This window comes from Gopherus evgoodei, chromosome 5, assembly GCF_007399415.2.
Source record: "Gopherus evgoodei ecotype Sinaloan lineage chromosome 5, rGopEvg1_v1.p, whole genome shotgun sequence".
NCBI lineage: Eukaryota > Metazoa > Chordata > Testudines > Testudinidae > Gopherus > Gopherus evgoodei.
Genome location: NC_044326.1, coordinates 79,394,849 through 79,418,288, shown reverse-complemented (window position 1 = coordinate 79,418,288; position 23,440 = coordinate 79,394,849). Strand labels below are relative to the sequence as shown.

General features: G+C 41.4%; 1 protein-coding gene across 1 annotated transcript in view; it reads left to right on the top strand.

Annotated features, from left to right (window-relative positions):
- The window catches only part of RAPGEF2 (Rap guanine nucleotide exchange factor 2), a 330,483-nt gene that overhangs the window by 150,576 nt on the left and 156,467 nt on the right, over positions 1-23,440 (top strand). Inside the window, 2 exon segments of the mRNA XM_030563572.1 lie at positions 582-665; positions 21,641-21,716. Coding sequence (XP_030419432.1) covers positions 582-665; positions 21,641-21,716 — 160 coding nt within the window.

The following is a 23,440-nucleotide window of genomic DNA, read 5'->3' as shown; positions in this document are numbered from 1 at the left end:
GGGCAGCCCAGAATGTTTGGTGTGGGTGGGCTGACAAATGAGTGAAGGTACTCTTGGAATGTGAGCCCTCTGTCCTGCACTGTGGGTTGGCAAGACAGAGCCATGAAGTGAGTAAATCTTTTTTTTGGACAAGGGAATGGGAAGGAGGGACGGTCCAGAAATAGGGAGGGAGCTCATGTCGAAGGCAAGGGGCTCTGTTCTCCAACAAGGGGTAAGAGATTCTGCAGAATGCAAAGCAATTTTACTAAGCTTGACTATGTTTTTGATCTTTTATAATCAGGTTCAGTATTATTTTATTGAGCTGCTGTGATTGTGTGCTGTGGGCCACTGCTACCAAATCAGTGGATGTTGTAATTTAAAAAATACTATTAAGTAATTCAGGGTGTTCTGGTGATGTATGTGTTTTTAGGAGGCAATTAGAATTGTTTAAGGAATTTTGATGCAAATGATTAAACAGTGGCTTTCCTTCCTAGTTTGCTATGCATTTGTGGCATCTGTGCATTTGCTCTTCCTAACAGATTTTTGCAATTTCTACCCACTATCTAAATTATGCTTCTCATCAATTCTCTTCTTTATTTCAGCCCTGATGATATTGGCTCCTGTTGGTATATCCTGCTGTCTGGTTCAGTATTCATCAAAGAGTCTATGTTTCTTCCAAGGAGCAGGTATGTCTGTTTAAATATCTGTATATTTTAAAGGAACACCATGAAATGGAATGCTGTTCAGTTTTTTAAAAAGTAGTCAGGTTATACCTTTTAGTATTTCTTGTCATTTTTTGCAGTTATACAATCGTATTTTCTCATCTTTCGAAGTATCTCTCTTCAGTTTGAGTGAAAGACCCTGTAAACGGGTTGGGACTCACCACCCGTGGCGCCTCCTGCTGGTGACTCTGGGAATTAGCTTGATTCCAGTAAAGTGCCCCCCTCCTGGTGGTGTCCCATCCGTTGTTCTGCCCTCTGTGCTCCGCTGCTGTCGCTGGACCCACGTTGCTTCCTGCTTGGCGGCGTTCTCTTCGAGGCCACTGCCCTCCGGCAGTGCCCCTTAGTCGATCTGCACCCCCTTCCGGGGATCGGTGATCAGCAGTCCTCCACTCCAGCCACTATGTGCAACCACACATCCCAATCTCTAATCCCTCTTGTCAGGGATCGGGCGTAGTCTATAATGGCCGCTCCCTCCGGCCAATGGCTGGATGTACTGCAAGGAGGAAGGCGGGGGGGACCCAGGCCTGCCCTCTACTCTGGGTCCCGGCCCAGGGATCCTCTGGCATCAGCCTCGCTGTCCTCTTTCTTTCCCCTCCTCTGTCTGTTTCCCTGGGCTGCTTCCCCTACAGCTCCTTGCAACCGCTTGGCCCTTCCCCTCAGGGCCTGCAGCTTGGCGGCTATAGGCTAGAGCCTTCTAGCCTCCCTAAGCCTGCCCAGCACTGCACTGTCCGCGGTGCTAGTCTCCCCCTTGGAGACTGACCTTCCCCTGTCGAAGGCCTGGGACAGACTGACCATTCCTGCTCTGGGCAGCCTTTTTATATGGGTGAGCCTGGGCCTGATTGGTTCCCTCCAGTCTGGGCCCTGATTGGCTCCCCATAAGCCCTTTTCTAATTGGCTCCCGGGCTGCGCAGGCTTCCTGGCCTGCCACAGCCCATCCTCCCAGGGAGTGGGGCAGTCCGCCCCACTACAGACCCACACAGGGGAAAATTGACTATACATAAAAATGCTGTTAAATGCACAAAAATAAACAAGTTGGAAAACAGAAAAAAAATGTTTGGTGCACTCAAAGGCTACAACTGGAATTGGTAGACCTATTATTCTAGGCATATGTAGAACAGATACAAAGGTGCCGTGCTTATGTTGAAGAGCTTACAGTCTAACAAGAAAAGTGGCATAGAAAGGATGTGTAACATTGTTTTAGATTGAAGTGACACTTATTAAACATTTTGTGTCCATTTAAGTAACAGGCTTTAGAAACATTTTGAGTCGATACATAGTTGAAATCTGTGTTTAGTATTTCTGGTAGCACTATAGTCACTGTGCCAAACAGAGGGAAAGTCCCTGTCCCTTATCACTAAGAGATTATGGCCTGAGAGTCAAAACTAGGAGAAGAGGTACAGCAAAAATGTAGCAGTTACCAAAGATGTTGGTTAAAGTATAGGTTAGATATAAATATAAGGATTTTAAATTTTAGTTTGGGATTGTAAAAATTAAAGTTTATTTGCAGCAACCGGCATTGAGAGATTACTTTCTCAGTACTGAAGGGAGGACTTCCACTGTATTACTTATCATACATATTGTACTTTCCTAGGGACCCTGATAAGATCAGAATCAGAGTGAAACTGACATGCTACTAGTCAGCATTTGCCAGAATGGAACAACAAAGTGAACACTGTGTGTTTTTTTTTGTTTTTTGTTTTTTTTTTTTTTTTAAAAGGGCAGTTGAACAGGCCTTTGGGAAGGGAGAGAAACAGAAGGAAAGGTATACGGAAAATGTAGGTAGAATGGAAATCCAGACATGGAGGGAAGATGTTGACTAAAGAGAGAATGGGAGACCTGTGCCATCGTCCACCTATAGTGTATAACAAGGTCACAGTACTGGTAAATTACAGAAAACACACTCTTCTGCTGTGGTGTGAAGATATGTCAACCTATTATTGACTTCTGTCTGGAGATGCAACATTGACTAGCAACCAAAAGACACTTCTGACCTTCACCCTGAGGGAGATTAATCATTACGTTGTTCTTTTGGGGTGGCTGGGGAAAGACAATAGCCCACCAACTTCTCTATTCTCCTTTAAAAATAAAAGGAAGTGGAATATCAAGCATTAAATTAGAAACTGTCTCTTATGCTTGGATTAAGACTATCTCTGTTTTGCCCCTTGAAACTCTGCTCCATTTCACTTCTTCTGTGAAACACTTTTCTTCCCAGGAAGCTCTTAACAATAATCCAATAGAGATATTTAAAAAGGAGCATTGCCACTGTTTTGAGATTTACATTTATTTAGTCATCTAATGTATTGTCTAAACTTCATTGTCTGTAAAACTGACTGTAATCTCCTTGGGGCAGAGATTACTCATGCTGTATAAACACAGACATGCTGATGGTACTGGGGACCTGAAATACAGATGAGAAGGAGGTGGAAATGAGGGAAAATGGCAGCAATAAGGACCTGAGGAACATAAACACGCACAATCCTAATGGTGGTGGTAGGGAAAAAGTGCCAAAACAAGGTGAATAGGAGAGAAGGAAACTACAGTAACCCATTAAGCACCTACAACTCTCACTTGGAGTAGACCATTATGGCTATAACTTCTTTAAAAGGAGAAGCATGGTAATTTAGGAGTCCCTCCTGTATTATGAGGAGTAAATGCTGTCCCCAACAATGACATCTAAGAGAGAGTCCCATAAGTGTCTTCATTGCAGCTGCAAGTGGCAGAAGTCAGTCCAGCTATTGAACAGAGAAGCTTTTCAGACCAACAAATAATTTGGAATTTCGGAGCTTATGTTTCCCTACAGTTGGTAAGAACTAGGGGCCAAGATTAAGCACCTCTCACTACAAAATGCTGCAGTAATTGGGGCAGAGCAGGATAGCTACCACTGCTCAACCCCTCTGATTTTTCCTTCAGAAAGGAATTTAGTTTACACCTGATAAAATTGCTGATCTCTCAGACTTCATACTACTCCTGTGTTAATTGAATATAGAAAATTTATTTTAACGTGCAGTTGGATTTGTTTGAGTGCATATATATCCAAATATAGAGTAGAAATCTAGAGAACTACAGACTCTGGGTGAAATGCAAAGTCAGTGGGGCTATTTAAGATTTGTGATTTTAATGTGTATGGTTTTTAATGTAAATGAATTAGAATTGTCATTGTGTTCAGCATGTGCACTTTCGCTTTCCCTTTGGGGTGTCCTAATTCTGTTTTACTAGCAAAATCTTGGCAAAATCTTGGCAGAGTTGTCATTCTTAATCTTATTCAGTTTCTAGGATTTGAAAAACATTTGATCAATTTTTATTTCTGTCTTCTGAATTGTGACTTGTAGGCTGAGGAAAGGATTTTAAAAATAATTGAATATTCAACTTTGAATTAAAAGATATTCATGTGGCCGAGAACTTTCAAATGTGTATCACAATGAGGGAGGGAGGAAAAGGATTTAATGTACATTAATTAATTTAACTGTGTGTTCAGACAAGGTCTGTCTTCTTCTCAGATAATGTTTTCCTGCTATTTGTCCTTCATTAAGTTCATAATGCTTATTTTGTGACATCACAATATTTCCATGGTAACACTGATGTCATGAAATAAGCACATGACTTCTCTGCAAAATCAGGCAGAAGCTGGGTTGTTTGAATCAATGCCTTTATCAAAATAAAGATATCTGCAATAATACTGGTCAATTTTTTTCTATAACTGTATTCCATGTTTGTGGTACTTCAAAATTTCCCCCTTTTTATAAAACTTAAAATTATTTAGTGCACCTCAAGGGCTTTTTTTCTCAACCTTATTCTGATGAGTGTAGCTGACTTCTAGTATGCTGTATTCTCAGCTTAAGTTTTTAGTTGATCAAGTTGGGAATTTTTTTGTTGTTGCTATTTACTTTCTAAACTACTTTCCAGATGTTTGTACGGACGATTAATGCATTTTTTAAAAATTCACTGAAGATTGCCATAAAATAAGTCTCTTATTAGAATACTTGAAACAGCCATAAAAAGAACCCTGTTGTGTGACTGCAGCTTGAATAGTTTCCAAGGTAATCTGCTGTTTTGAAGTCTGTAGACAGATGACCATAATCTGCAGTAGATTTTCAAAAACAATACATAGACTTAAATAGCACTTCATCTGCAGATTTCAGAGTTTTACAACATTTCAGATTAACTACTAGTGTAATTGCAAAACCAAAAGAACATTCAATGATGAATGAAAATGAAAGGCAGCTTGTATAAAATTTGACACATAAGAAAATCCTTTTTTTTTTTTTTTTTTAAAACACAATGCAGATTTAACTTGGGGAACTTACTTCCACACTATATTAAAGCCAAAGGGTTAGTAAGATTCAAAAAGGGATAAAAATAGGCATTTTCATTAGATAGGGCTTTTTAAAAGAGAAATAAATTCATATTTTTCAGGGCATCAGTCAGTTTTTTGAGTGTGTCCACACAGCAAAGCAGTGCAAGCCAACTCAAGCTATTTTGAACCCAGCTAGTGTGAGTAATAATAGCAGTGAAGACAGTGTAGCACGGGCTAATGAGCAGAATACTTACCCAGGGTCCATGCTGACCTTGTACCATATATGCTGAAGCCCCTTCTGTGCTGTTTTCACTGCTGCTGTTACTCATGCTAGCTGGATTCAAACTAGCATGGGTGGATATACCATAAAGGACATGGATTATGAAAAATCCCCAGTCTGGTTATTTCAAATTGTCCACTTCATTTTTTCTAGGACCTTCCTTGAAAAGTGCTGGCCACTGTCAGAGATAATCTACCAGACTTGGTGTCCACTGGTCTGATCTGATCTGGCAATTCAATCATGTTTTAAAGGTTATACGAATGTGTAAATGAATGCAGTGGTGTCCTCCTGGATCTGTAGGGCCTGAAATAATAGCTGAGTGGTGTGAACTGCCCTTTTCATCTTAAAGGGATATTGACTGAACTTTGAAGACAAAAACTTAAATTTCAACACTATTCCACTATTGATCATTTTATCGTGTAATCCTGAATTGCCTTACATGCCTCTTCAGAGGATCAAGGCCCCAAATGTCTCATATCTAGTTGCTAAAATTCTCCTCATCTTCCCTCAATAATTTCTGCAATGTAGCTATGTTGTCAGTCCAAAAACCTGTGGTATATCAAATGCTGAAAATATGGTTGAATTTTAAAATTTCAAAATCAATATGAAAATAAATGTTTGTTGTACTGCTCTTACCATCTGTTTTCACATTTCATTTGTTAGAAAACCCAATTTTTAATTCAATGACATTGTCACTGAATGAAATTCAGTCTTCTGCATTAAAGATTCCAGGGAGGGGTGACCAGGTGTCCAGTTTTTGACTGGATATTCCGGTTGAAAAGGGATCCTGGTGGCTCCAGTCAGCACCGTTGACTGTCTGGTTGGCAGCGCTGTGCAGCTCCCTGTTAGCCTCCATGCTGTGTGGCTCCCGGGAAGCATTTTGCACGTCCCGCCTTTGGCTCCTACACGTAGAGGTCGTCAGGGGACTCTACATGCTGCTGCTGCCCCCACCCCAAGCACTACCCCCACAGCCCTGATTGGCTGGGAACAGTGGCCAAAGGGAGCTATGGGGGCAGTGCCTGTGGATGGGGCAGCAACATGCCAGTGCACAGAGCTGCATGGCCATGCCTCTGTGTGGGAGCTGGAGGGGAGACGTGCCGGCTGCTTCCAGGACCTCTCCCTGACCCCTGCCCCAGCCCTGATCTCCCTCGCACCCTTTAAACCCCTCAGTCCCAACCCAGAGCACCCTCCAACACCCCAAACCCCTCATCCCCAGCCCCGCATCAGAGTTTGCACCCCCAGCCAGAGCCTTCACCCCCCGCACCACTTCCCCAGCCCAGAGCCCCCTCCTGCACTTCAAACCCCTCATCCCCAGCCCCACACCAGTCTGCACCCCCCCTCCCCAGTCCAGAGCCCCCCTGCCCTCCAAACCCCCTGCCCCAGACCGGATCCCCCTCCGAACCTCTCAGTCTGAGCCTGGAGCACCCTACTACACCCCAAATCCCTCATCCCCTGCCCCACATCAGAGCCTGTTCCTCCTCCCACACACCAACCCTCTGTCTCATCCCGGAGCCCCCTCCCATATTCCAAATCTCTCTGCTCCACCCCCCAGCCTCTCCTGCACACCAAACCCCTCATTCCTGGCCCCATGCCAGAGCCCACACCCCCAGCCGGAGCCCTCACCCTTTCTCATATCCCAACCCAGTGCCTCAGCCCGCACTCTGAACTCCTAATTTCTGGCCCCACTGTAGAGCCCATACCCCTAGCTGGAGCCCTCATTCCCTCCCACACTCAGCCCCCTGAGCCAGTCCAGTGAAAATGAACGAGTGAGTGAAGGTGGGGAGATTGGGCAATGGGGAGGGGAATGGAGTGAGCAGGGGGCAGGGCCTTGGAGAAGGGGCAGGGCATGGGTGGTGCCTCAGAGGAGGGGCAGGGCCAAGGGTGTTTTTGTTTTTGTGCCAGTAGAAAGTTGGCAGCTCTATTCCAGGGATTTAGCCATAGAACTGATGTCCAGTTTGGTGCTGACTACATAGGGCTTGTTTCTCCCCTCATTTAGGAGTCCTGCATTACTCATTGCATGCTTAACTGCTTTTCATAAAGATAATGTGGAGTTAAAACAGGTATTACTTTGAGGAAGTTCTTTGACTTGTGTTATGCAGGATATCTGCCTATATGATCATAATCCCTTATGGCTAGGGCCCTACCAAATTCACAGTCATAGGATTTAAAAAATCTGAAATTTCATGATTTCAGCTATTTAAATCTGAGGGCTTGGCTACACTGGAGAATTGCAGCACTGGTGGTGGGTTTACAGCGCTGCAACTTACTCACCGTCCACACTTGCAAGGCACATACAGCGCTGCATCTCCCTGGCTGCAGCACTGGCTGTACTCCTGCTCTGCCTGGAATATAATGATTGCAGTGCTGGTGATGCAGCGCTGCTCTGCAACTGTGGCCACTAAAAGCGCTGTAATTGGCCTCCGAGGTATTCGGACGTATCTCAGCCACTCTGCTGTTTTGTTGTGAACTCTGGGCTCCCGGAGCTGCTTATCTAAAAAACAAACACAGAGCAGAGGCAGGCAGGGGGATTCCTTTGGAATGTTCACAGTTTGCTTGAGGAGAGAAGCAACACAGGGGGGAGGGAGAGGGGAGTCCATTTTGGAGCAGCTGCTTATCTGGTCTGGAGGCTATTTGCATTTAGTGAATAAGAGAGGGTAGGGGGAAGGGGTCAAAACTTCTAAAATGATTGAAGGTTGGTGCTGTGTATCTTCCAGTCCTTAGAACTTGCAAGGCAGGGAGCTGACACAGTGTCAGCTCCAAAAATCCACTCTCTCTGTTTCCCCCACGCTCCCTGTCACACTCCACCCCACCCCCCTGTTTTGAAAAGCATGTTGCAGCCACTTGAACGCTGAGATAGCTGCCCATAAGGCACCACTCCCAACAGCGCTGCAAATGCGGCCACACTACAGCGCTGGTAGCTGTCAGTGTGGCCACACTGCAGCGCTTTCCCTACACAGCTGTACAAAGACAGCTGTAACTCCCAGCGCTGTACAGCTGTAAGTGTAGCCATGGCCTCCAATTTCAGGGTGTTGTAATTGTAGGGGATCTAACCCAAAGGAGTTGGTGGGAGGGTACAAGGTTATTTCTGCTATACTTACATCTGTGCTGCTGCTGGTGGCGGTGTTGCCTTCAGAGCTGGGCAGCTAGGGTGACAGATAGCAAGTGTGAAAAATCAGGACAGAAGGGGAGGGGTAGTAGTCGCCTATGTAAGACAAAGCCCCAAATATCAGGACTGTCCCTATAAAATTGGGACATCTGGTCACCCTATGGGCACCTGGAGAGCAGCGGCTGCTGGCTTGGAGTCCATCTCTGAAGGCAGAGTTGCTGCCTGCAAAACTGGGCCCTCAGTCAGTAGCCACCACTCTCCAGCCACTCAATTTGGAAGGCAAAAGTACAGAAGTAAGGATGACGTGGTATGGTATTGCCACCCGTACTTCTGCACTGCTGCCTGCAGAGCTGGGCCCTCGCTCAGCAGCCACCATTCTCCAGCCCCTGAGCTCTGAAGGCAGTGCAGAAGTAAGAGTGGCAATACCGCAATCCCCTAAAATAACCTTGTGACCCTCTGCAACTCCCTTTTGGGTCAGGACCCCCAGTGTGAGAAACACTGGTCTCCCCACAATGAAATCTGTATAGTATAGGGTAAAAGCATAAAAGTCAGATTTCAGGGGGGAGACCAGATTTCACGGTCCATGACGTGTTTTTCATGGCTGTGAATTTGTTAGGGCCCTACTTTATGGCCTTATAATCTCTGAATGTATACTTCCCCCCGCCACCCCCCAGTATGCAGCTCAATTGGCCATATGCAAAACCAGTCCAGCTTCCTTAGCTGCTCAGTTACAAGTCTAATGCTCTCCCCTGCTAGATTTATTGTGCACATGTAAGTGTGATTATTTTTTACTAGGGGCATAAGCTAACAATACCAAATCCATTTATCTACAGAACACTCTGGTGCTCCTCAGTGAGGGCTGTCTCCCTTCTAAACTGCAGTTTTCTTCTTCCAGGTTCACCTCAACCAGCTACTATATTAAAACACAATTTCTGCCTACAGTAGAGGTTTTAATTATTAGTTAAAATCTGTTAGTTAACATGTTTTGAAAAACATATCTTTTATTCTAATTTAGACCTGTCCAAAGTGAAAGGAATGTTCTTCTCTCAGGGCTTGTATTCCCTGCTAAAAAAGGAGTGTAACTAATATACATGAGCTGCCCCAAGGTAAAAACGCATTGAAGACCAGGCACTTCAGATTTACTGTGAAGTAAACTCATCAAAGTCTGTCCTGTATCTGCACCTCGGGTGGACCTTGGTGAGTGTACCTCACGGTAAAACTCAAGTGCCTGTTTTTTGTGTTTTCACTCTGGATAGCTCTTGTGCATTATGCTATGTCTGCACTGCACTTGGGTAAAACTTTTGTCGCTCAGGGATGTGAAAAAAACACAACCTTGACTGACAAAAGTTTTACCGACGAAAAGCGCTGTTTTGGACAGCGCTTTGTCAGTGGGAAATGCTCTCACGCCAACAAAGCTAGCACCCCTCATTGGAGGTGGTTTTATTTTGTTGGTAGAAGAGAGCTCTCTTGCCAACAGAGTGGCTACGCTGCATACCTTACAGCGGAACAGCTGTGCCGCTGTAAGATGCGCAGTGTAGGCATAGCCTTCCTTACCTCCAGGTTAAAAACACATCTTTAGTTAGACCTATCCTGAAGACCAGGATAGGTCTAGCTTAGAATAAAAAGATGTGTTGTGTATGTCATTCTTAGGTTTAAAAACGTTTTTTTTTTTTGTTTTTTTTGTTTTTTGTTTGTTAAAGCAGTGACAATATGACATCAGTCGAATAAACAATGGGGAAAGGCAGAGCTGCTCCAAATCCAATCCATGCATGAATAGCAGCTGAATGGCAGGTTAACAACAGAGTCCCTGGTTTCACCCAGAGGTCACTTAAATTGCTGGTCTAGAAATTTAAAGTTATTTTGGAATTTAGCATGGCAGAAATCTGTATGCTTTGTTTTGGAATTTACATCTATCATGCTCTAATGGTCTCTGGTTATAGCAGGGCATAAGTAAATTTGTTGTTGACTATATGCCAGGATTTGACCTTGGGATTCATAAGAGATCAGACACTCCATATGCCTATATTTATTTACTACTGCTTTATCAAAGAATAATGAATAAATTAATAGAAATTGATAAAAAAAACAGTTGTCTGGGAGTGGCTGAGGTCATCAAGCTGGTATGTGGAAGCACTACCTATATGACACATGCAGCACATATCTACAGGCAGAAGAGGTGGTTGAGTCACCCAAGTAGGAAATTAAACATCAAAAAGAATGTTGTTCCTCTATGCATGCAGGTTGAGAGAGAAAAAAAAAACCCAGGGAAAATGGGAAGAGAATGCATTTGTGTAGATAGCAGTAGCAGCAGCATTGCTGCTGCTTGAAAGCTAATGAAGACCAGTGCAGGTTAGACCACTTTAATTTCTAAAGTCATAAACAAGGGATATCTGTAATTTTTCTTGTTAATATTCTACTGAGAGAGACTCAAAAGTTACTGTCTGCTACAGTAGTATAATAAGGAGCAGTAAGTAGCTGTATAATAAGCAGGAAAAATTGTTTGTAGATAATTATCTAGCTCTTTTGGATATGAAGTGGTGAGCATGAAATGCTCAATATATACTTTAATCTTTTTTTGGCTTATTTTTATTATGAATATGTGTATGGCCTGAGAAAGCTAAGCAAGGAAGATACTAACTAGACTTATTCTTAGAAAACTTCAAAATGCAGAATAATAATAAAAAATGTAACTTGGGGGAATGAGGGGGAAATCTAGTTATCTTAATCAGCAGTATTGTATTTTGGTAGACACAGCTCTTAAAATATGTATGGTAGATTGCATGTTTTGATCAGCAACTGTTAAAAATACTTACCAGTAGTTTCACAGCACTAATTTTCAAGTACACACTGCTTGTGAAAATCCAGCATTAGGACTTCAGAGAATGGTAGTTAAGCTTTTTGTGATTAAAAGTTAATTGGAATAATTACAAATATCTATTTATATTACATTTTTAGTTTGATAATTTAGAACAATTTTTAATAAACATCTACAGCAAAAGTATATATGGAATGACTATAAATAAAATCAATTAAAAAGACGTATATTGTTCTTCACTACGTTCTTTTTAAATTAGTGTCTTTTCACTCTATATAATAGGTATAATATGCATTTACAATGTTTTTTAAACCCTACTTACAAATATTCTAGAGAATGCTGTTTATGCACCTACTGATAGTGTTGCTGTTTGTTCTTTTTATGAACCATTCATTGTTATTTATCCTTCATTCCAATGTCACTCTTAATTAAAGTTTACAAATGTACTATGATTTCAGAAAAAATTAAAAACAAATCTGTTTAGGGGATATGTTCATCTTTCTATAATTATCAATATAGTAAAAGTGGGCTTTTGGGAACAATTTTGGGAGTTAACCCTATTTTTTATAATGTGTATCTATTGAAATAATGTTAGTACAATGTTCTTAGTATTTCTAGTTAGTGGAGCTTTTATCACGGTTGTGTTGCTTGTGATGAATACGCTTACATTCCAGTGCTGAGAAATAATGTTCCTTAGGGGAGTTAGACTGATATGAAAAATGGAATGTGGAGGCCCCCGGCAAGGGAACAGTATTGAATACAGTAGAGACTTCTGTGATCAGCTACTGTCTTCTTTCCTGACAACCCTAAAAAGTGTATGTACCAACATATCTCAGAATTTGACTAAATGGACAGAAGTGCATTTGGAGAAACCTGCTTTGTCCTGCCACATTCATGAAGCTTATAAATAGCATGTAGCAAATGAAGGCGAGTTGTCCTGTCTGCCCAAGTTTTTGGCTGTCTGCACATCTGAGTTTTCTTTAAAAATTAGTTAGTTGTGTCTGATAATTGCATGTTTTCTGGTTAACTAGGAAAGATGTGTGAAATTCTTTTTATGGGATCACATAGTCTTGAGGGAACAGAGAGATAAAATTTTTGTAGAAAACTATAATTTTGTCCTTCATTTCCAGTGTTTGGTTGGAAGATTTTAAGAGCTAATATTTGATGTTCTTGCAATAATATTTATTGTTATAATAAGAAATGTATCATGGAGGTTTGACTAAAGTTCCATAATGTTTTCTAAAGACTTATTTAGAAAAAGTTTATGCATACAGAAAGTTAGCTTTCATTTGAAACATATAACTTTGGAAATAGCATCGCCAAAACTTGTTTAGAGAGCAATTAGTATTGAGTCATTTTAATTTGTTGTTGTTTTTTCCCCTTTAAGAATATCCCTTTTACACATCACTCTATTTAACTAGTATTTGTTTGTAAAGTAGGTGCCTGTAGCTAATACAATATTTTGCTGATAAGGGTCTTTTTGGTCTCTAAACTGTTAAAAATATTTAAATAACTGGGGTGAAATTCTCACACCCATTCTAGCCTCTTCATGCTGGAAAAAATAGCTTGAGCAGTATAAAGGGGCTGTGAGGAGGAGTTCCCTCAACATAGAGCAGTGGTCGCCAAACTTTTTCTGTCATGTTCCCCCTTTACCCTTAATGGAATCTGACCCTCTCCTCTTGGGAGCCGCAATCAAGAGCAGGGCCCACGGTTGGGAGCGGGACCAGGGCGGAGACAGAGTGGAGCTTGTGGTGCTCCCTCCTCCCCCCTCCAAGGGCTGCTCTGGGCCCTACAACGTCCCCCTGGGGAGGTGTGTCCCACAGTTTGGGGACCATTGACCTAGAGGAGGACAGCTGGAAGGCTGCCCCTCCAAGTATCTACAAGCCCTTCTGTTGGCAGTAGCACTGTGGTCATTTGCGGCATGTAGTATGCAGAGGGCTAGGGATTATAGGTAGGTCTGCCCTGTGGTTGCTGTAATTTAGGCCCGCACAGCAGTTTCGATGAGGATTTCTTGAGTCTCTGGGGCAGCCCAGGGTTGGGAGAACGTAAAGGTGGCTTAATACTGTTTTAGACTTGCCTTTCCTTAGGCTGTGAGTCTGTTTTCTATTGAGCATACTTGAAAATGAGTTATTTTAGGAACGAAAAGTTTTTATATGTCATGGGTAGGAAGAGATGCTTTTTAGCTTTTAATCACTTCAGTCCGTGTTACGTGTTGTCACATATATGAATGATACAGTATAACCAAATGCAAAGTAGTATTATGCAGAAGTCTCTACAGCAGGAATTGAAAGAACTCTGTTTCAGTTTTAAACAAAAGAATACTGTTTGGGTCTCTGGCTCCCTAGCAACAGCAGAGGATGAAACTCCATCTACCAGCAGCCTTATCATTCCATGTTGGGAGGAGGGAGGGAATAAATTAGGGTTGAATGTCTAGTCTGTAAGAGCTAATATCTAATTTCCCCCTTAATTTTCTCCAGCTAACCAGCAAATCAAAGGACTGCAGAAGACAGGTATCTAGTGATAGACCATTTGGTAAAGCGGGTTAACCTGCTGGATACCTGCATTCTGTTAAAATTAGACCTGCCTGGTGATTAGGGTCTCTTGTGGAGGGTTTTTCCTAGCGTTTTTTGTAAGGCTTCATTAGGTATTATAATCAGCTCAAGGGAGCGCCGATTATGAGAGTTGCCTCTCTTGCTTGATAATGTATATGAATAATGGTATCGTTTAGGCTGAATTTTTAAAGTCCTGTTCACTAATGTTCAATTAAGGCAAGCTTGTTTAGGTCTTTTCCAATTTCTATGATTGTGATTAATTTTCCAAGGTACAATATATCTGTCTTCTGCCATTCCCTCCTCTGTGTGTTACTCCTTGTTGGAGACTGCTGGATCAGGGCATGGAAGTCAGGAGATTTAAATTCTGTTCTTGTCAATGTCACAGCAAATCAGTGGTTATAGTCAAGACACTTAATCTTCTTTTTGCCATCGTTTACCCATCTCTTGCATACAGTACTTCATGGAGACAATGTAAAGCATGTTTCAGGCTTGCAAAGTACTTTGAGGTCTTTAGATGAAAGATTATGTTTGCTCCAGAGCTCCAGTATGAAACTGGAAAAAAGCCTGTTGGGAGTCTTTTGGTTAAGTTTAGAGGTGAGAGCAACAAGGGTGATGTTGTGATGGGCCTTTGCTATAGACCACCAGACCAGGAGGATGAGGTAGGCGAGGCTTTCTTCAACAGTTAACAGAAGTTTCCAGATCACGGGTCCTGGTTCTCATGGGGGACTTCAATCACCCTGACATCTGCTGGTAGAGCAGTACAGGTGCACAGACAATCTAGGAAGTTTTTGGAGAGTGTTGGGGACAACTTCCTGGTGCAAGTGCTGGAGGAACAGAGAAGAATTGGTAGGGCAAGTAGAAGTGGGTGGCAACCTGGGCAGCAGTGACCATGAGATGGTTGAGTTCAGGATCCTGACAAAAGGAAGAAAGGAGAGCAGCAGAATACTGATCCTGTACTTCAGAAAAGCAGACTTAGACTTCCTTGGGGATCTCCTGAGAGGCTAATATGAGGAGGAAAAGGAGTCCAAGAGAGCTGGCTATATTTTAAAGTCTTATTGTGGGTGCATTGACAAACCATCCCAACGTGCAGAAAGCCACGCTGGTCACCTGCCACATTTGCTATCAACAGAGAAATCTTCAGTGAGCTTAATGACAAAAAGGAAGCTTACAAGAAGTGAAATTTTGACAGATGACTAGAGAAGAGTATAAAAATATTGCTCATACAAGCAGAGGTGTAATCAGGAAGGCCAAAGTACAATTGGAGTTGTAGCTAGCAAGGGATGTGAAGGGTAACAAGAAGGGTTTCTACAGGTATGTTACCGACAAGAAGATGGTCAGGGAAAGTGTAGGACCCTTACTGAATGGAGGAGGCAACCTAGTGACAGACAATGTGGAAAAAGCTCACGTACTCAAAGCTTTTTTTTGCCTTGTCCTTCACAGACAAGGTCAGCCCCAAGACTGCTGCACTGGGCAGCACGATATGGGGAGGAGGTGAGCAGCCCTCAGTGGTGAGAGAAAAGGTTAAGGACTATTTAAAAAAGCTGGACATGCACAAGTCCATGGGGCTAGATGCAATGCATCTGAGGGTGCTGAGGGAGTTGCCTGATGTGATTGCAGAGCCATTGGTCATTATCTTTGAAAACTCATGGTGATTGGGGGAGGTCCCAGATGATTGGAAGAAGGCAAATATAGTGCCCATCTTTAAAAAAGGGCAGAAGGAAAATCCGGAGGACTACAGACTGGTCAGCCTTACCTCAGTCCCTGGAAAAACCATGGAGCAGGTCCTCAAGGAATCCATTTTGAAGAACTTGGAGGAGAGGAATGTGATCTGGAACAGTCAACATGGATTCACCAAGGGTGAGTCATGATGAGATAACTGGCTGTGTGGATATGGGGAAAGCGGTGGATGTGATATATCTTGACTTTAGCAAAGCTTTTGGTACAGTCTCCCACAGTGTTCTTGCCAGCATGTTAAAAAAGTATGGATTGGATGAATGAACTGTAAGGTGGACAGAAAGCTAGCTAGATCATTGGGCTTAGCGGGTAGTGGTCAACGGCTTGATGTCTATTTGGTGGCTGGTATCAAGCAGAGTGCCCAGGGATTGATCCTGGGGCCATTTTTCTTCAACGTCTTCATTTATGATCTGGATGGTGGGATGGATTCACACCCTCTGCAAGGTCACAGAAGACACTGAGCTGGGGGGAGAGGTAGATATGCTGGAGGGTAGGGTTAGGGTCCAGAGTGTCCTAAACAAATTGGAGGATCGGGACAAAAGAAATCTGATGAGGTTCAGCAAGGACACGTGCAGAGTCCTGCACTGAGGATGGAAGAATCCCATGTACTGCTACAAGCTGGAGACCGACTGGCTAAGCAGCAGTTCTGCAGAAAAGGACCTGGGATTACAGTGGACAAGAAGCTGGATATGAGTCAGCAGTATGCCCTTGTTGCCAAGAAGGCTAATGGCATATTGGGCTGTAGGAGCATTGCCAGCAGATTGAGAGAAGTGATTATTCCCCTGTATTCGGCACTGGTGAGGCCACATCTGGAGTATTGCATCCAGTCTTGGGTCCCCCACTACAGAAACGTTGTGGACAAATTGGAGAGAGTCCAGCAGAGGGCCACAAAAATGATTAGGCAGCTGGGGCACATGACTTACAAGGAGAGGCTGAGGGAATAATTCTTATTTAGCCTGCAGAAGAGAAGAGTGAGGGGGGATTTGATAGCAGCCTTCAACTACCTGAAGGGGGGTTCCAAAGAGGATGGAGCTAGGCTGTTCTTAATGGTGACAGATGACAGAACAAGAAGCAATGATCTCAAGTTGCAGTGAGGGAGGTCTAGGTTGGATATCAGGAAAAACTATTTTACTAGGAGGATTGTGAAGCACTGGAATGGTTTATCTACGGAGGTTGTGGAGTCTCCATCCTTAAAGGTTTTTAAGGCCCAGCTTGACAAAGCCCTGGCTGGGATGATTTAGTTGGTGCTGGTCCTGCTTTGAGCAGGGGGTTGGACTAGATGCCCTCCAGAGAACTTTTCCAACCCTAATCTTCTATGATTGTATGTAGGGCTGTCAAGCACTTAAAAAAATAAATTGTGCTGTTAAACAATAATAGAATATCATTTATTTAAATATTTTTTGATGTTTTCTAAATTTTCAAATATATTGATTTCAGTTACAATGCAGAACACGAAGTGTACAGTTCTCCCTTTATATTTATTTTTATTACAAATATTTGTACTGTAAAAAACAAAAGAAGTGGTATTTTTCAGTTCACCTCAACTAGTATTATAGTGCAATCTCTTTATCATGAAAGTTGAACTTACAAATGTAGAATTATGTACAAAAAATAACTGCATTCAGAAATAAAACAGTGTAAAACTTTAGAGCTTACAAGTCCACCCAGTCCGATTTCAGGCAGTTGCTCAGACAAACAAGTTTGGTTACAATTTTCAGGAGATAATGTGACTGCTTCTTGTTTACATCACCTGAAAGTGAGAACAGACGTTCTTATGGCACTGTTGTAGCCAGCGTCGCAAGATATTTACATGCCAGATGTGCTAATGATTCATATGTCCCTTCCTCTTCAACCATCATTCCATAGGACATGTGTCCATGCTGATGATGGGTTCTGCTCAATAATGATCAAAAGCAGAGCTGACTGATGCATGTTCATTTTCATTATCTGAGTCAGATGCCACCAGGAGACGGTTGATTTCCTTTTTTGATGGTTCGGGTTCTGCAGTTTCCACATCTGAGTGTTGCTCTTTTAAGACTTCTGAAAGTGTGCTCCACACCTCGTTCCTCTCAGATTTTGGAAGGCACTTCAGATTGTTAAGCCTTGGGTTGAGTGCTATAGCTCTTTTTAGAAATCTCACATTGGTATCTTTGCATTTTGTCAAATCTGCAGTGAAAGTATTTTTAAAACAAACGTGCTGGGTCATCATCCGAGATTGCTATAACATGAAATATATGGCAGAATGTGGGTAAAACAGAACAGGAGACATACAATTCTCTCCCAAGGAGTTCAGTCATAAATCTAATTAACGCATTATTATTTTTAGTAAGCATCATGAACATGGAAGCATGTCCTCTGGAATGGTGGCCAAAGCATGAAGGAGCAGATGAGTGTTTAGCATATCTGGCATGTGAATACCTTGCAACGCCTTCTACAAAAGTGCCATGCGAATGCCTGTTCTCACTTTCTGGTGCCGTTGTAAATAAGAAGCAGGCAACAGTATCTCCCATAAATGTAAACAAACTTGTTTGTCTTAGCGATTGGCTGAAGAAAATGTAGGACTGAGTGGACTTGTAGCCTCTAAAGTTTGACATTGTTTTTGTTTTGAGTGCAGTTATGAAACAAAAAAGAAATCTATATTTGTAAATTATACTTTCATGATAAAAAGATTTGTACTATAGTACTTGTATGAGGTGAATTGAAAAATATTATTTTTTATTTAACATTTTTACAGTGCAAATATTTGTAATAAAAATAATATAAAGTGAGCTTTGTACTCTTTGGATTCTGTGTTGTAATAGAAATCAATATATTTGAAAATCATCCAAAATATGTAATAAATTTCAGTTGGTATTCAGTTGTTTAACAGTGCGATTAAGTGTGATTAATTTTTGTAATTGTTTTTTTTTTAGTTAAGCATGCGAGTTAACTATGATTAATGCACAGCCCTAATTCTACTATATTTAAGTGCCAGGGATTTATTCCCTGTTGCTTATAGGAATGTGAGTAATTTAGTATGTTTTAACTGTATACATATTAATGACAATTCCTAAGTGCAACGGCGAAACTTTGGTAAATATACTGGTGGTCAGTTCCTAACATCCTATCCTATTATTAGTAGGATATTGTGCCTTTTAACAACTGGAATTTTTTTCACAAGTGTTGATTCAGTGCATGCTTTCTGCCTTAATGCATTGACTGCTCCCTTGGGCTGTGAGTTAAAGCCCTTGCAGGTAATTCAGACTTGTGATAAGTAAGCAGGAGTGAGTTTTGGAATGTGTCGTCTTCCTGTATTTGGTTTCCTAAAACTTGAAGATTAGGCAAGAGAGTGATGTCAGGCCATATTCAGTGGTTGAGAACTAAAAGCTCCTCTCCATAAGAAACAGCAAGAAACTCCAGAAGAAGAGGGGCAAGAATAGAGTGGAAAGGCAAGTATTTGTTTCACTTTCTGGTGTATTAAAAAATGTTACTTCAAGGTGAAGTTGAAAAACCTAGTGACAGGAACAGATTTCTAACCTAGAGTAAAAACTGTACTGTTAGAAATCAATCTTTTTGAGGTATGACAGGGAAACAGAGATCTTACCTTGATTGATTTTTCCAGTTAGGATACAAAGTTATATTCTTGCCACCACAGTCAATTGATTAGGTGTTTTTTTTTTTTGTCCTGAGATTTTTTTATGTAGCAGATTTTGGTTATTGGTGTGGGTGATGACTAAATATCAAATAGTTTAGATTCTAAAGGCATTTTTTCAAAGAATTAATGAAGTAATGGTTTAATTTTCCCTTCTCCCTTTAAAGGTAGCTGCAATTTGAATAAAATTCAAGAATGTGTTGATGAGTAAGGCAGCACACATTCTTTTAGTATTCGGTAATAGAAGAATGCTTATCTTTGCCTCTGGAAATGTATGCATCTTATTGAGCAGATTTTAGATTTTTTTATTATTGAATCTTTAAAAAGGCTCAGTATTTTGTAAAATCATTGTCTATTGTAAAAAATCTCATGTACCATTCATTCAATATGTACATTGTTATGATGAAGGAGCACAGCTGGTATTGCTTTTCAATATTTGACTGCCTTTTTTGCAAGCTATTGAAATGCTGTTGTGCATGAATCACCATTTGGACAACAAGTGACATTTTTCATTCTTTACTAATCACCCTGCAGGGTGGTAGCGTAGTAGTAGATTCACTAGAAATATCATTTCAGAATGACCTATTAAGTTCCTAGTTAGCCTCATTATGAAATTGAGAAAAATCAAGAAAGCATTACTTGGCATACATTTTTTTTTTTAAATAAAACTGTAAATGATGCATAGCAGCATTGTTGTGTAACAGATAAATAGGCACAATCTCAAAGTCTGGAATTACATTAGTAACTCCGTTTTTAAGGTTGGGACAGTAAGCTTGATTTTGGATATCCTTTTCCAAAAATGTCTTTAATCCCCATTTTCCCACTCAAATTTATGATACTCTTCTGACATGGAGAATGTTTATTGAAAATTTTGAGGTTTGTTGGATAAAATTGTTTTGATGAGAGAAGTCCAACATTTTTTTTTTTCAAGCTTTTGAAAAAAGCCATCTTTACTACTTTGGGCACTACATTGCAACCCCCCCCCCCCAAAACATACACCTGTACCCCGGTGTAATGTGACTCGATATAACACGAATTTGGATATAATGCGGTAAAGCGGGTGGGGGGGCGGGGGACGGGACTGCACACTCTAGTGGATCAAAGCAAGTTAGTTATAACATGGTTTCATCTATAACACGGTAAGATTTTTTGGCTCCCGAAGACAGTGTTATATCGGGGTACAGGTGTGTATATATATATACATACTATGCATTTTTAACATGTAAGACCACCTCAAAAGTCTTGTCAGAGTGCACATCCTGAAAAAGGGATTCAGTATTTTGGAAAACTTTGTGGTTGGATCCCTTTAGTTCTAGGAAGTTGGACATCACCAGCAAAATATTTGATTTGAGTATCAAGGACCAGGTACTAGAATCTGGACAAAATTTTTCCAGTGCAGGAATGTAGGAAGTGAAGCAGATGTCCTTATCTTTCCGTATCCCTTCCCATAATCCTGGGGTCAAGCAGCAGAAAGGGTAAAGAGCAATTCTGCTTCTGGCACAAACTGGATCAATGTTATGCCAGCTTGTAAAGGCCCCCAACAGCTGCTCCACTGGTCTAGGACTTGAAGATCTAATGTGTTCCCGCCACTCCCCCTCCTATCTCAGAGTATCTCCTATCAGGGGCAGCATCATGTTGACTATACCATCTATACACTATCCAGGAATTCCCCAATGGAAGGGGTCAGTCTCCAGGTTGTTCAAGCCAGTTTTCCATCCTAATCGTGTGGGTCCTAAGATCTTATACTGTCTTGTGTTAATACATGGCATTCAGTGTATCTCTTTATACTATATCTGTAATTAGAGCAAAATATTTTATTGCTATCATAGGTACAGCCATTTGCAATTTTATCACATTTCAGTGTATTTAAAAAAAAAATTACATCCAGCAATGTGTGACTATAACGTAACATTTTGACACCAAATGCAACTTTTAAGTCTTGTAGCATTTTGAGATCTATCTGTATGCTCCTATTCCTTTAAGTGGGCAAATATTTAAACTATTTCTCATTACAGTCATACTCTTGTAGAAAGCAATGGAGAATCAACATATGACATTATTTTAAGGAAGGATATGTGGTAAAGAGCTGAATAGCTTTCTAACCCCATCCATTCAGCTATAAGAAGAATCTTTAAATGTAGCACATTACATTTAACTGTAAAGGAGATACAGGTGTTAGAAAGCCTCTTTGATGTTGGTGTAATTTTGTACATTGTGACTTGGTTATTTGCATATATATCAATGTAACTGTTTCACATGTACAATTATTGCTACTACTATAGCTATCATAGCACCTAGGAGCCCTCGTACTATGTGCTGTACAAACAATTCTTCCTAAATTCTACAAATCAAAAGTGTATTGGCATTGGCATCAGTTAATCAAAGGGGGGAAAATCTGCACGAAAATTTTGCTCTGGGCATGTGTGTATTTTTTTTGTCTTTTTAAGTGTCTGGGGAGTTTTTTAATACTTACTGGAGTTGTATTACAGTTTTGATTTTGTTCTGATTGAGTGTTTTCCTTCCTCAGTTTTGGCAAGCGTTCTGCAGGAAGCTTCAGGCGTGGCTGTGAATGCATTGTTTTAGAGCCATCTGAAATGATTGTGGTAAGATTGTGGTGCCCATTTCTTTCAAACAATATTTTTTCAAATTAAATTACACTTTCAAGTTCTCATTAAGGATAAACAAAATTAGGTAGTGCTTGAAATTACTTTGAATTGTCTATATTATACTCAGTGTAAGGTAGTACTAAATTTAGTGTGTGGTTTTCTTTAATTCAATGCCCTAGTTTGCAATCATAATACATAGCAGAAAAGTTGGAAATGTCATTTAATTAAATGAATGAAATAAATCTTTCAATAATGATAAACTACAAGTTTAAAAAAAGTCAATTTAAAAAATGCCTGTAAGGATAAGACAATCATATTTGAAGTAGAGAGAGCAGCTGTGATTAGCCACGAGTATTTGTGACATGGTAATTTTGCATCTTTGTTTAAAATTGATAAACTGAGTTTAGTTTAAGAATTATTAACAGTTGATGATTAAATTCTGTTTTATTCCAGACATGTCAGGCTTGAGAATGCAGTTTAGGGATTTTTTTACTATTACAGTTAAAATGTTGTCGGCATCACTAGTATAAAGACATATTTGTCATTTAGAAAACCTGCTATGGTCTAGTGTAGAATAGTTTTATTCCCCAGAGGGTTCTCAAATTCAACACTTCCATAAATGTCATTGGGCACATCATCCAAACAGATATACCTTCATGACAGGAGAGATTAAATGCTTTTGCTCTCTTTCTGAAGGATGTGTTATTCAGACCATAACACAGACATAATAATCGTATAGCCATACACCAGATTATCCAAACACCATATTATCCATGCTCCATATTATCCAAATGCAGGGCAAATCATATTCAATTGCTGAAAATAATGCCATCTGTATTTATTGGAGATGTTTTCGAAATCAGGATTAGTGAATTAGGCAGTACTGTAGAAGAAATGAGTTATTCATACCTGCAGTATATCGTAGAATCATAGGACTGGAAAGGATCTCAAGAAGTCTTCTAGTCCAGTTCCCTGCACTCAAGGCAGGACTAAGTATTAGAGCATCCCTGAGGTTATTGTCTAACCTGCTCTTAAAAACCTCCAAGGATGGAGATTCAAATGTCCTGACTTTTAAAAGCATTGAAGAATAGCTTTAACACAAAGTGTAACTTTCTTACTTATTTAAAATGTATATCCATTAGTAGGGGCGGCTCTAGGTATTTTGTTTCCCCAAGCACTGCAGGCAGGCTGCCCTCGGCGGCTTGCCTGCAGGAGGTCCCTGGTCTTACAGATTTGGCGGCACGCCTGCGGGAGGTCCGCCGAAGCTGCAGGACCAGTGGACCTTCTGCAGGCATGCCGCCGAAGGCAACCTGCCTGCTGCCCTCGCGGCGACCAGCAGAGTGCCCCCCACAGCTTGTCGCCCCAAGCATGAGCTTGGTGTGCTGGTGCCTGGAGCCACCCCTGTCCATTAGTCTTCAAGTTTTTTTAATTCTTCGCCACTTTCACTCTAAATCAGGGGTCTCAAGCTCAGTTTACTTTAGGGCCAGTGCCAGTCCTCAAATCCTCCCAGCGGGCCAATAATATTGCTCGTCACCCAGAACCCGCCCCCAAATTCTGCCCCCCTAAACTCTGCCCCCCCACTTGCCCAAGGCTCTGGGAGACAGTGTGGGTGAGGGAGGAGGTCTGGGGTAGGGGTCCAGGCTCTGAGAGGGAGTTTGGGTGCAGAAGGGGTGAGAAGTTGTGCTTTGGGAGGAGGTTTGGGTGGGGGAGGGGGCCTGGGG